General features: G+C 52.8%; 1 protein-coding gene across 1 annotated transcript in view; it reads left to right on the top strand.

The window, feature by feature from the left end:
- The window catches only part of ZNF516 (zinc finger protein 516), a 123,948-nt gene extending 110,386 nt beyond the window's left edge, over window positions 1–13,562 (top strand). Inside the window, 3 exon segments of the mRNA XM_049619438.1 lie at window positions 1,805–1,872; window positions 9,260–9,293; window positions 9,296–13,562. Of these exon segments, the coding sequence (XP_049475395.1) occupies window positions 1,805–1,872; window positions 9,260–9,293; window positions 9,296–9,318 (125 nt within the window). The 3' untranslated portion in view covers window positions 9,319–13,562.
- Window positions 13,563–13,769: the final 207 nt, after the last annotated feature.

Raw genomic sequence — 13,769 nt, forward strand, 5'->3', positions numbered from 1 at the left:
CCGGGGAGAGTAGGGGAGAGTCGGGGAGAACCGGGGAGAACGGGGGAGAGTAGGGGAGAACTGGGGAGAGTTGGGGAGAGTCGGGGAGAACCGGGGAGAGTTGGGAAGAACCGAGGAGAGTAGGGGAGAACCAGGGGAGAGTAAGGGAGAACCGGGGAGAGTAGGGGAGAGTCAGGGAGAATAGGGGAGAACCAGGTAGAGTTGGGGAGAACTGGGCAGAGTCAGGGAGAACCGGGGAGAGTAGGAGAGAACCGGGGAGAGTCGGAGAGAACCAGGTAAAGTCGGGGAGAACCTGAGAAGGTCCTTGGGAGCCACTTCTCCTACGTGAGCTCTTAGCCTTTCTTCGGAGGGACGTCCCGTGGCAGGAAAGGCTCAGTCAGACAAGTGAGGGTCGTCTGCACCCCGTTTCCCACGGAAGGGAATGTGGGGCTGGGGCCGTAAGTCATGCGATTCCCAGGTGTCCCGTCCGTCTCGGCCCTGGAGGGCGTGTGTGGGCACAGGTGAGGGGCCGGTGGGCCGTGTCAGTGGAGCAGCGGGGATAGGCGGCCAGGCCTGTGGCCTCCCTGTCCCCGAGGCGCCAACCCCACCAGCCTGCCCAGGCTGCCGAGCGGCCATGGATGGCGGGAGGGCATCTGGTCGCTCGGAGGCCCCGCTGGGGAGCAGGTGTCTGGGGCCGTGACTCTCGCTTCCTGCCGGTCCCGCGTGTGGCCGGCTGGTGGCAGAGCCTGGGGGACGGTGGTGGTCGTCAGCCGGGCCTGTGGTGCCCCCTGTCACACCGTTAGACAGACTAATGATGCTTTCCTCTCGCCCCTGCCTTGCCGCCGCCCCACCCGACACCACCCACGGCCACCGCTGCCCAGGGGTGCTCCGGACGCAGGCCCGCCAGGGAGACTTCGCGTGCGCGGAGCGTGGGATGCGCTAACAGCAGCCCGGTCACCTCAGGGCCCCCACGCGGGCCCACACGGGTACCCCACCTGCCACCGGGCCTGGGCCGCCCATGGACCCCAGGGAGGCGCTGGGGAGCCGAGCCGCCTCGACCGTGGCCGCAGACACCGACACGAGAGGGGAGAGGTGACGCCTGGTCCCATTGGTCATGCGCCAGACTCTGCCGTCGGGCGCCCGGGGCGGTGCCCCCTTGGCATCCGAGTGTCTCATCGGAGACAAGCCTGTTTGCAGGTGTCCTGTTTCCATTAGAGAGCAGTGTCCTCGGAAGCAAACATGCTAATGAATTCTGCTGCCACCAGCACGCGATGTCACGGTGCCCCTGTCAGCGTGCCACACGGCTGGGAGTTTGTCCTCCCTGGTGCTGACCGGCCGCCGCGGTGGGGACCCAGGGCCCCTCCCCCGGTCAGCGGTATGCGGCCCTGGGACCGTGTGTCCCCAGCTCGCCTGAGACCGCGTGTGCCCGGAGCAGTGTGTGGGGACACCGCCTGGCACAAGGGGGGGTGGGGTCTTTATCAGAAGTGTGAAGGACGCATGCGCGAGCCATTGTGATGCCGAGTGACAGAGGCCAAATGGTGAGTGATGCGGGGGAGGGTCCGTTTGCACAGACCCTGGGAATTAGTCCTGGCAGTGGTGGCTTCCTTCGCCAGCGAGGTCGGGATCGCAGAGGGCAGCGGCCCCGGCAGCACTAGCCCGGTCTCTTCGAGTGAGTGTTGAAGGAAAATTGGTGTTTTCTGGCCACAGGCGAGGCGCTCGTGTCTCTCGTGTGAAAGCGCTTTATCATAACGGCCTCGTTGAACGCGGCGTCACGAAGAAGCGGGCACACACCTGCGCTAACGCCCCCTTGTCCCTTGTCCCACAGCGGTGTTTGCGCCTAACGGCCCCCGAAGTGCCGAAGCCCACGCCCCCTCTGCAGACGCCCCCAAACAAGTAGGTCTTCCGATTAACCGGATGTCGGGTTTCACTGCGGTGCTGGGAAGAGGCGTGCTGGGTGCTCCTCGCCAGGGCATCCGGCGCTTTCTTACGTCCAGTGTAAATAGCGTTGCGTTGCTTTGCTTCAGAGCACAGCCCTTCCAGGACAGTCTGTGGGCGATTGACAGACGCCGACGGTCGTCGTGGCCGTGAATCATGTGGACACAGCAGGTCCATGGCTCCTCTTGGTCTTGTTGGGGGTGAGGGAACTGGGGGAGACAGGTGGCGACTGGGCACACGAGAAACACAGACGTTTCTCCCCAGATGTTTTTGCATAAGTTTGTTGGGGGACACATTTTGCCCTGTCCTTTTTCCACAGCAGTAGTTTTATAACTCTCCATGAGCAGTGCTCTGCTGGGGGTGGTGCTCCTTGGCCGCGTCCTCTCCCTGAGGCGGTGCTCCTTTGGATTGCCCGTGAGCGGTGCTCTGCTGGGGGTGGTGCTCCTCCGCTGCGTCCTCTCCCTGAGGAGGTGCTCCTTCGGATCCCCCGTGAGCGGTGCTCTGCTGGGGGTGGTGCTCCTCGGCCGCATCCTCTCCCTGGTGCGGTGCTCCTTCGGATCGCCCGTGAGCGGTGCTCTGCTGGGGGTGGTGCTCCTCCACTGCGTCCTCTCCCTGAGGCGGTGCTCCTTCGGATCGCCCATGAGCGGTGCTCTGCTGGGGGTGGTGCTCCTCGGCCGCGTCCTCTCCCTGAGGCGGTGCTCCTTCGGATCGCCCACGAGCGGTGCTCTGCTGGGAGACACCACGGGCTGTCCTAGAAGGTCCCACGTCCTCACACCCTCCCCGTGGATGCTTTGCGACCAGAGCAAGCGTCCACACCCTGTCGGGGGCGGATCAAGCTCGTGGGTCCTGTCCCGTCTGTGGGACGTATGGCTGTTGAGATCGGTGACGGGGACTGAGGTGCCAAGGGCATCTCAAGAGCCTTTCTGGTCCGTTTCTCTGGAGGGGAAGGTTAGCAAGGGAACAGCTTTACAGGGTCGCTGCTATAAGGACGGAGCTGACCTTAGCACGGACGCCACCTCCTCAGGGGTTTGCTTGTGTGTTTTCTGGCAATTTGAGAATTCCTAGCTGTTGCTCAGAGCCTTTTCTTGATGTCTTTGACAAAATGCCTTGTCACGTGTTACAGGATTTTAGTAAGTGATTTCTGTCTCGATAAAACCTACAGTTCTAGCATGTACGGAACTTATCTCATGATGCTCTGACAGTTTATGAACTAGGTAACATCTCTCTGAATCCGGAATTAAAAGGTGTCCGTACACAGGTGACCTCAGCCCGAATTAGGTAGCACTCTCCTTTTTAACAAATAAACCCCCTTGTGACAAGAGCCACCGCGATGTGTTTGTGGGATGAATAACAACAAAGTCGCACCATCAGTGGAGAATTACATATCGAGATTGCACCTGGAGTCAGTCCAAAGTGTTCCTGTGCACGTAGGTGACCCGTTAAATCTACCGAAGACGCGGCTTTTTGACGAGAGTGTCTGGCAAGGGGTGGGAAGCGCCAGGCAGGTGTACGAATAACTCCGCGAGATTCTTCAGGAATGAATACACCTGAGTTTGTTTGCTGCGTGTTGATTCTACTCAGGCCTCTTAAAAATGCTTCTGTCACGGGGAGAAATAGATCAACAAAGCAAATCCCTAAGACTGTACTTGAAGTTACTTCTGTGCCACTTGGAGTTGCGCTGAGAACTCCTAGCAATTGTTCCTTCCTCATCCTTGATTGTGAGCGAGAAAAGATTTATTTCTGTTGTTTCTTTGTCTCCGTAAACTCAGGTTCTGCTGTTTTACACTTATTACCAACCGACCTGTTGACTTCGGGTCCACGGAGGTGCAGGGCTGTGGTCTTAGGACCTGAGCAAGGCCCTCGGTGGGTCAGCCGTCCTTCCCTCCAGCCTGGGGACGGCGCTCGCCCAGGCCGGTGACGCTGACGCCACAGTGATCTGCCTCTCCCACTGTGGCAGCTAGTTTGCGGTCATGGCCCCTGCTCGTCGGTTTTGTCCTCTGTTAGATTTAAAGGAGCTTTTGTTGACTAATCCCTGAATGTTCTGGTTCTCTAAGGAAATTCTCCTTCCTTAGCAGACTTTGGAATTTAAGAATTCCCAAGGAGATGTGTCTGCCAAGATAGTCGAAAACTACGTCGGTCCCAGAGGTTTAAGCCTTCGTATTTTTCTTATCCTGTAGCTTCCGTACTTTAAAAAAAAAATCACAATTGCTGCGCTAGATTTAGGGTACGCTACAGGTCCTGAGGCTGTCTGGAACGGGAGTCCTTCAACTTAACCAGTCGTGTTCTTTTTCACGTTGGGCGTGCTTTGCTAACGTGAACTGATATATAAGTCCCGTTCTTCTGCTGGACACTTCAGAAACTGTGGATTATGGGTTTTGTTTTTGTTTGTTTGTTTTTTTAAAGCCTGCACTGTCTTGTGTTCCTGCAGGAGTTCTATGATGTGACACAGTTAACGGACTTTTATAGATGCTCATCATGGATGCAAGTTCTGTTTTCAAATAACCATTTACTCTTGGTTGACCGTGTTTCCTGAGCACCTACCACGTGCCAGGCTCTGTGACACAGAGATGACGCGAATACTGGGCAGACAAGGTGCTCCTCTGTTTCTTAAGGTGCAGGTGGTGGTTTAGACAAGAAAGCAAGGCAAGGGGGCCAGTCGGTGGGGGTCCTGGAACCCAGACTGGGGCATCTGGAAGGCCGTGCAGGGGCAGGGGCTGCCCGCAGGAGCCCCCCGGACGGTGAGGAGCATGTTCCGTGAGAGGGGCCTGGGAAGTCCAGCAGGACTGGAGGACGGAGGGCGTCCTCTGGGCCCTGGGGAGCCCCGAGCGAAGATGGCATTGTCGGTGCTGTGTCTCATGTTGCGACGGTCTGGACAGGCGGCTGAGCACCGCGGTGGGGGTGCAGGGGCTGATCGGTGAGAGACACGGGGCCCTGAGGTCGGGTGCGGCTGGGAGAGAGCAGAAGGGTGTTCTCGGGCACCACGGTGGGACGTGCGCAAAGGGAAGGGACCCAGGCGACCCTGGTTTTGGCCACAGCCACCGGCTCTCAGGAGCAGGCCTGCCCGAGCCCGCAGCTTGGCAGCGAGAAGCCCGACGCACCTGGTTCCAGGTCACGTCTGAGCCAAGGTTGGGGTGCCTCCTGGGGCTCCCGCCAGGGATGTCCAGCAGGAGAGCCGAGTATGTGGGTCTGACTGGGGAGGAGGAGATGTGTCTTTAACAGCTTCCAGCATGGACGTTCGGCGCAGATCAGCCAACTCACTTTTGGGGAACTAGACACCGTAGACGGTGGAGATACCGGGTTACGGAGAGCGGGTCTCTCCGCCTGACTCCACGCAGGTCCCGGTAAGGTCAGGACAGCAGCACGTACCGTGCTTGGGTGGGAGTGACCACGCCGGGGTAGAGAGTCACTTGTTACTGTCCGTTACTCCAGAGACGACCCCGTCCCAGGTGACCGGAGGAGCCTCGGGGACGGGTGGGCGTGCTGCTCACGCACACGGACCTGGGGGATGCGCGCATTCACGCCCGTCGCCGATGAGCCTGCTCGCAGACCGTGCGAGGGAACCAACCTCGATGGCCGTTTTCTTCCCTTGGTGTCTCCCAGCTCTGTCGGAACCTTGGAAGGGCTCTTGTTCCGTCTCGTTTTGTTTCGCAGACTGGTCGTTCCTTAGACGGAGGATGTGTCGTTTGAGAAGAGCCTTGCCACGCAGACGTAGGGGTCTGGTTTGCGGCTCTGGGCTGGGAGGACCTCGTTTTACATCTGCCACCATACGCCGGCCGCCCTTGCTTTGCCTGTTAACGTCTGGGTTTTCTGTGTTAGAAGATTGTGGCCGCTTAACAGGCAAGAGGTCCATATGCCAAAATGGGTCTGGTGCAGTTAGGTCAGAGTGAACAGAGACTCTGGGGAGAAGGGAAATCGTTTTCTTTTGCTGTGTGTTTGACAGCAGTCTGTTTCCCGCACGCACGCTGGTTAACGGGCCTTCATTGCTCCCGTAGGCCACGTGGCAAGGATTCCCGGATCCTTAGAGGCTAAAGATGTGGATTAAACGGAAGAGCTTCCAGGAGGAAGCTCGTGGTCACGGGATCTGTTCTGCAGGATCTTCCTTTGGCATCTGCTGTAGCAGGAGCCTGGGTTCTGGAGGTGCAGGGATCTTCATGACCGGAACATGGCCGTGGCGGTGGGGTAGTTCTCCCCCTCCCTCAGGAATAAAGGCCCCCGTGTCCCTTCTGGTTGCCATGTGATTTAAACTGCAGGCATCAGGGAGCTAGTATTCCAAGCAGAATTGTGCACAAGAGGAGAGCTGCGTGCCTACTGTCTCCTTCAGGATGCTTTGTCAGAGCTTTCCATGACTCAGTAAATGTTTAATTTCTAGTAATCACCGATATTCGTCAGTAGGAAAAGCATGCTTTGAAATAATAGGCTGAAATATGGGTATCGTCCCATGGATGGGAGGGGGACAAAAAAAAAAGAACCTAGGAGGCTTTTTGTGTGTGTTGGGAAGAAATTTTTTTTTCCATTATGTTTTTAAACATCAGAAATTAAAATAATATTTAGAACCAAGAAAAATGAACCCTCTCTCCCTGCACTCACCTGGCTTTTGGATTTAAAGGACCAGACTGACTTTTGCTGAAATACGAAATCTGGTGTTTCAGTTTGTTTAGGTTTCTTGCCAGAGTTTAAAGACTATGATTAATAGTTTATTTCTTATTATTCTAAATGTTATTTTAAGATAGTTAAGCTGGAGAAATAATTCCATTAATCAAAATGCCAGGAAATGAGAAAATAAATGGCAACCTAATTTATCTCATTTTTGGCCACGGATGTTACGACGCAGACGATGGAGAAATCACGTCACGGGCGTGTTTGAGTCCGTGTAGAATCTCTTGTCGTCCGACTTCGAGGTTCTCAGCACCACGGATCTGAATTCTGAATTCTGAATTCTGAATTTCAGAATTCAGCGCATCTAAGTGATTTTGTTATTCACGACACCCAAGCAGACATCTTAAAACACGTTACCCATTTTTCTGTAAGTGGAGCCTACTGTGAAAAGTTGTGACTATCGTGAGTGGTTTGTCCAAAATTACGCACCGTAGCGTGAGCTCCTGCCTGCGGGGGTTTGTTGGGTGGACGTCCTGGTCAGTGAGGTGCTGTGTGTGATGTTGTCGTGCATTGGGCGCTATACCGCGTGTCTGATGCAAGTCTTGTCCCCATCTGTCCGAAGGGTGAGAGATTCATGTGTGTGGGGGGGGTTGGGGACGGGCTTTTTTTGTGTTTATGCCATTAACCCCCACACACGAGGGCATGTGCTGCGTTCCCTTAGCTTATAAAGACAAAAGGGAAAACCGTATGGCTTATCAAGTTCCAGAAGTCAGTATCCACCCCTAGAACATCAAGATGCCCTAAAGAAGGATACTTCAGCGTTACTGAAAAGCCCACAATTTACACGGTGGCCAAAAAAAAAAAAAAAGCCAAATTTTCTATAAACCTGCTTCTCCTTTTCTGAGTACTCTGTCTTGTAGGAGGGAGAAAGCAACCTGTGTGTGCTCGAAAAATACCGTGTGTGCGCTGAATTTAAGTGTTTCTGGGACTCCTTGCTTCTGTAGCTACGTTTCCCCTTAGCCTGATTTCTCGGATGAATTTCATTCATTTCCTAAAAAGCCTGAAGGACAGCTGTATGGCATAGTAAAATGTTAGTTTCAAAGAATCAACAAGTAAAAATGACTCCCCCAAAAAATGAGATGCTATTGGAACATATCCCTTCAATTACAAAGCAAAAGTAGACATCTGTGTGTCTAGATTTATGGACTAAATTTCACAACCTAGTTATTAGGGTTATCCAGATTTTGCAATTTTTTTTAAAATACACATTTTTAAAACTCTCTGAGCTCTGGAATTTAAACCTTCAGCCCTTGATGTAGGGAGGCCCATCTTCCTGCTAACTCTCTAGTGGTGTTTTGTATCTGCCCAGGGCAAGTGTGTGTTTTCTGGCCCCAAGGAGAAGTCCAGGTGGCCCCTCGGGGGTGCGGCCTCTGTTGTGTGTACAAGGTCCAGATGGCTTGGAATCGCCAGCAAGTTTGTTTGCTACATACAGTTACTCCGTAGAGACTTCCAAGGCCAACCCCCTAATGGCTGACAACCGCTCCCGTTTTGCTCTGGGCAAACCCAAAGGCCGTTTTCCTTACTTGAATGTATCTAGAATCAGTTCTGAAAGAACCCTGTTGATGACTCTGTCCGCGGGGTGATGTCGCTGGGCAAAAATGGGAAACCTCTTTCTCAGTTTACTGCAGGAAATTCACCATCTACCGGAGGGAGTTCAGTTACGGTTTCCTGCATTTCAGATCAGCTTCTGTCCGTACCCCTGTGCCCACCCCAACCGCCCACCCCCACGTTTCGTCGCGTGTCTTTCTGACGGCCTTCAGACTCGACTGGAAGATGTCACGAAATGTAGGGCTAGTTTTAAATGGGAGTTTTCTGCCGATATTCGCGGAAGAGAAGCACTTAATTTGCTGTGTCCGCCAGCCCCTCCCCCCCAACTTGTTTCTAGGGCTCCTGTAGGCGTCACTGGAAACCGGTTAGAATCTCGCTCTAGTTGGTGCGTGCATGTTAATTTCCAGCGGCAGGTTTCACTTCATCACGACTTTAGCTGAAGGTTAATGCAGTTAAGTAAGATTAATCTTACTGTTGTTCTTGTCCTCAGATCCTAAACGCCATTGTTCAAATAGCGACGCCTCGCGTGTCATTTGAGAGCCTTCTCTAAAAGCTACGGGCTCACATTCATTCCCATTTCTAGCCTGCAGCTCACTTGACTTGAGAATGCCCCTTCTGTTTTTCCAACGTGGTAATTATTTATGGAAATTCGGTTCTGACAGACCTACGTGAGAGCTGTGCTGTTCTCTTTGTGTTTGTGTGGCCCGATTCAGCCTCGTTGTGGAACTGTCATTCCCCCGCTCCGTACTGCGAAATTCTGCTTTTTTTGGAATCCTCGCCCAATTCCATCTGGCCACCTTGCACCTTTCCTTCAGAGCTGGTTCAGACGCTGTTATTGGCCTTCCTTACATGCGAAACAGAGAAGCCTAATGATCCTCTCTGAGCCGCTGGAAACGATGGTCCAAAGCGGCCTCTGTCAGGCGGGAGGGCGCAGTTAGAAACAGATCCCGCTCGAGTAAAGTGAGTTACCGCCGACGTCGGTGGGGGGGGGGGGGGGGGGCCTCCGGCGGCCGGACGGGGTTGCCACGTGCAGGTCATCGTTTGCGTTCTTGGGTGTTGGTGAGAAAATTAGCAGGAAGGGTGCACTTCGACCCCAAAAGGCAGAAATGAGCTTTTCTGTTGTCTGCTTTTTCTCCTCCAGGGGAGAGACCGTTCTAACCCAGATACCGTCCAGACATGCCTCTCGGAAAGGGAACCTAAGGACGCGTTTCCAGTGGACCCCGGTGCCCCGTGACCGCCGTGAGCAGTCCCCTGGTGGATGACCGACAGCGACCCCGACCGCCCCGCCGAGGACAGCCACAGGACTCCCGACCCGACGCCGCACAGCCCGCAGCGGCCGCGCGGCCCTGGAGGCTGACGGGAGGCGCCTGTCCTTGAGCGACCTTGAAGGATAAACGGGGATGGGCCTCCCCGCAGGGACGGACGCGTGCCTGCTCTCTGTGCACACGAGTGCTGTCCGCCCCAGGCCCGTATTTTCCTAGACCAGACGGTGGTGGCGGCGGGCACGCTGGGGCACGGGCGTCCACGTCGGAGACACTGGAGGGGGACTCGTGTGCGCGTGGCAGAGACCGAAGAGGCCGAGCGCCGCGTCGAGGCGGCCGGCGCTTGGGGGGGGGACTGGCGGGTGACGCGCGGACGCGCGGTGGCCGAGCGGAGGCTGGCGGAGCGGTGGCGCCGCGGCCCGGCCTTGTCGCGGCGGGTGTTTCAAGTAGTCCGCGGAGGACAGGAAGGAGGCGGGGCCGTGACGAGGGCCTGACTGTCCGGTGGCCTTGGGGGGCCCGTGCGCGTTACCCCCTTGGCTCTTTCCGTCCCTCCCATCCCCTGTGCTCGGCCAGCCCGCGGAGGAAACACTTCTGTGGGAGGACGTACGTTCTGCTTCGGCAAAGAGCTAGTTAAACACTAAGAAAAGCAGGCTTCTTTGTTTATTCTCAGGACCTTTCTGTAACAGGGCTACACTCTGTAAACTGCTCACGAAGGAACTGCCTGTCTTCACGAATTCTCCAGCCACTGAACCCCCCCTCCCCCCGGTCTACACCCGTTTTAGTGATGGCAGGAGAATCCCTGAGCAGCTTTGGGGGCCCTGGTGCTCTGGAACCTTCTTTTCCCCCTCCCTCCCCTTCCCATCTGTCCCTACACCAGCCCAGCAAGTCGGTGTCTTTTCTTCTTGGGCCCGGGGCCCTCCTCAGGATGAGTTCCTTCATTCCCAGAACGTGGAGGTCCCCAGGCCCGTGGGTGGGGGCGGCTTTATATACCTCTTCCTCAGTCCCGCAAATGCAAGTTTTTGTGGTGGGGGTTAAGGCCCGTAACAAAGGATCTTAAACCGTGCAGTGTATGCAGTTAAAATTGTATTCCACAGATATAAATATTTTCTTTTCCTGTTACCGTGACACTGTGTGTGATGGTAATATTTCTGAGAGTTTCAGATTTTTGCACATATGATTTTATGCATTATCAAAAGTTACTGCTGCCTTGAATGAAAATGTTCTGTGAAATTTTTTGCAAAAGCTTTACTAGGTTTTTTTTAATTGTGAAATTTTGTAAAGGCAGGAAATGGATTAAAAACAAGCATGCTAAATATATTTTTCAAAAAAGCAATAATTTTACATGTACAGAAATTATCCTAACCTTTAATACTGGTGAGAGCGACAGTTTACTTAATACAGTAATGGATTCGTGCAGTTTTTTGTAGGAAACGGGCTTCTGATACAAAGATTTGTTGAAACGCGTGCGCGCGCACATACACAAACCCTGACGTGTGGTTTTCCTGTTCTGATGATTTGTTGAATTATTATTATTTTATTATTATTGTTGATGTTGTTATTAGTTAATGTTTGGTTCTGGATTCTACTTGTTACTGAGTTTAAATTACTTGACGGTTCAGGTGACTTTGTGACACTTGCAGGTCATGGAACGTAACTGGCTAGCTCACATACACACGTGTGTGCACACGCACGCGTGTATTCACGTGTATGTGTATACAGGTGCACGTGTGTGTGTGTGTCTGTGTGTGTGTGTGTGTAACTTTCTTACTTATTTGTTCCCGATGATTCTTGCACCAGAATGATCTGTCGTGTTGGTGGAATTGGGAATGTCCACGCAGATACCGTTACGCAGCTGGAGCAGACCGTGCTGTAAAGTCGTGTTGAGCAAAGTTGCAGCGACACATTCCTCTGTTCGCCTTAGAAGGCAAAACGCCTTTTTGTTGACTTACGTTTGATCACTTTGATAGCCTGGGTCCCCAAAGCGATCAATTCTGCATTTCGTTTTCTTGGCCGAACGTGAGCAGTGACGGTTCAGGAATGCACAGGGGCTAGTGACTCAGTCCTGTCTGTCTCTCTGTGTCCTAGTTATTAAAAGCAACTCTGTTCCCAAAGTGACACGGAAGGCAGTGTCGTGTCCGTTCTTACTGTCCCAGACGCGGCACGCCGGGGCCCAGCTGGCATTCGGAGCTGGAGGGACGGACCCTCCCGGGAGCCGGCTTCCCGGGGGCGCCCGGTGGAGAGAGGGGCGCGGGCCTGGGGCCCCGTTGAAGAGCGTGCAGCCAAGTCAGCTGACGGAACTGTGCGCTGCGTAGAGTGCAGACGTAGGTTTCACGTGACTACACAGACGTCTAGGACCCTCCGAGGAAGCCGCCCTCCCAGGCAGGCGCACCGTTCTCGGGCCTGACTGTGGTTTCTTTCTTCCACTGGTCATCAGTATTGTGTTGGTTTGTTAATGCGTTTATGTCAGTGTGGCCATAGTATTTAATATGATTTGTGTTTTCTTATTTATTTAGCCAATATGTTTTGATTCGCTGTTTTTCGAATGATAATTTCCGCATGATCTCTCCTGTAGGTCACCTTCTGACTGTTACAGACTTCTACTACCTCTGCCGATCTGCTGTTTCCTTGTTTCTCAACAGGATTTTTACAGTGTTGGCGTCTAATGTAACTTAGACAATAAAGGGTTTGGTTGTCTACACTGCAGCTTCTCGGTGTATCTCCCCGCCCCCGCCTGCGCTCTCGCTGCTCCCGGCGCGGCTCTGTCCGTCTGGCTCTCCTCCTCGCCCTCTCCTGCTCCCCGCTCACGTCTCTTCCCCGTTGTTGAACTCAAATAACACATAAATAATAATGAGCTTATAGGAATCTTTCAGGTTATTCACTCATATTCCTTAATTTGAAGAATGAACATGTAAATTCTCTGAAAAGTCGGCAGGCAAGCCTCTTCTCTGGAAGACGGTCCCCTCTTGTGCCATTTCCCTGCCCGGTTTCCGAAGGTCTCTTGGCATCTCAGACAGATACGTCGCACCTTGGTCTAAACACAGTACAAATGTTCAAGGCAAGTGGATTTTGCCTTTTCAGTTTTGAAAAGTATTAAGTGCTCTGAGAGGTCCCTCCGATATTGACTCATTTAGTTTTTAAACCAAGAAAGACACTGGTTTCCTGCAAAGAAGGTACTCTAGGAAGTCACTCTGGCTGATGATTAAACGTGGCCGCTGGGTCAGGTAAAGCGATGTCAGTTTTGACCAGCGTGTCAAGAGCCATCTTCAGACTTGGCCACTCTGTCACGGGTTGTGTAACGTTCTAGAAACATCTATGTAAGGGGGCACACACACACACAGACACACACACACACACACAGATATAGTGACTTAGCACTCCGTTAGGATGGCTGTAGTGTGGAATGCGGAAGTAACAGGTGTCTCTCTGGTGTTTCCCAGGGAGCTGGCTCAGGGAACTGTTTGTTCTTCCCACTGAGAGAGAGAGAGAGAGAGAGAGAGAGAGAGAGAGAGAAAGAGAGAGAGAAAGAGGGAGTAGCTCACAGGGTAAATACTGCACTTTCTGTGGAAAGTGACAGTGCTTGTCCATCTGTGCCCGAGGATACTACACCCCCTGGATTCTCATGGCCACGTTCTCCTCACCAGTAATCCTGCTTCAACGCAAAACAAGCCATCACCCGCCAAGCCCTGAGAGGCTTCCGTAATGTACAGAAAGGAGGGACTGTATCTGCCTAACTTTTCCTTCCCACTTTCCAGACGAAGGAGCGTGTGCTGTTTTATTGCTTTTCACTTTGGTGAGTTCTCATTGCGGAACGTTTTGTTCACTGAGAAAAAAAAAAAAATCACAGGCCAGGACGTGGAGAGGTGGTTTAAGTGCCCTCCAGAGCCCCCCGTGGGCCTGCGTGACGGGACTGAGGGAGGCTGTTCATTCTTCATCAACTTTGCTAATTATGCTTTGAGGCAGTAAAATGCAAAAGACCATAGAATTTGTATTTCTTTTTTTAAATACAATTTATAACATTATATTTTGTACTCTTTATATTAGAATTTGTAACTAGATTGATGTATTTAACTCTATTTCTGAAAAAAATAATTCAATGTTTCAGTTATGTGATAAAAATATTTAGATAAAACATATTCATTCTATTGGAATTTGAAATCAATAAAAAGATCTTGGAGTTCTTGAGAGATTTGTAAGACCTTTTTCCCATATTTCAGGAGGTGGCTTAAATCCTTTGACTGTCTTGATCTGTGGTTTTCTATTTTTTTGGAAGAACACACACCAAAGCATTAGTGCTCTTTATTTCTATAAGCAGGGGAGTTTTAGCACGATTCATAAGATAATTCATCTAAAAATGTGTCAAGGCGGCCAGAGTATTTTTTTTTTTTAATC

Source organism: Panthera uncia (assembly GCF_023721935.1).
Source record: "Panthera uncia isolate 11264 chromosome D3 unlocalized genomic scaffold, Puncia_PCG_1.0 HiC_scaffold_8, whole genome shotgun sequence".
NCBI lineage: Eukaryota > Metazoa > Chordata > Mammalia > Carnivora > Felidae > Panthera > Panthera uncia.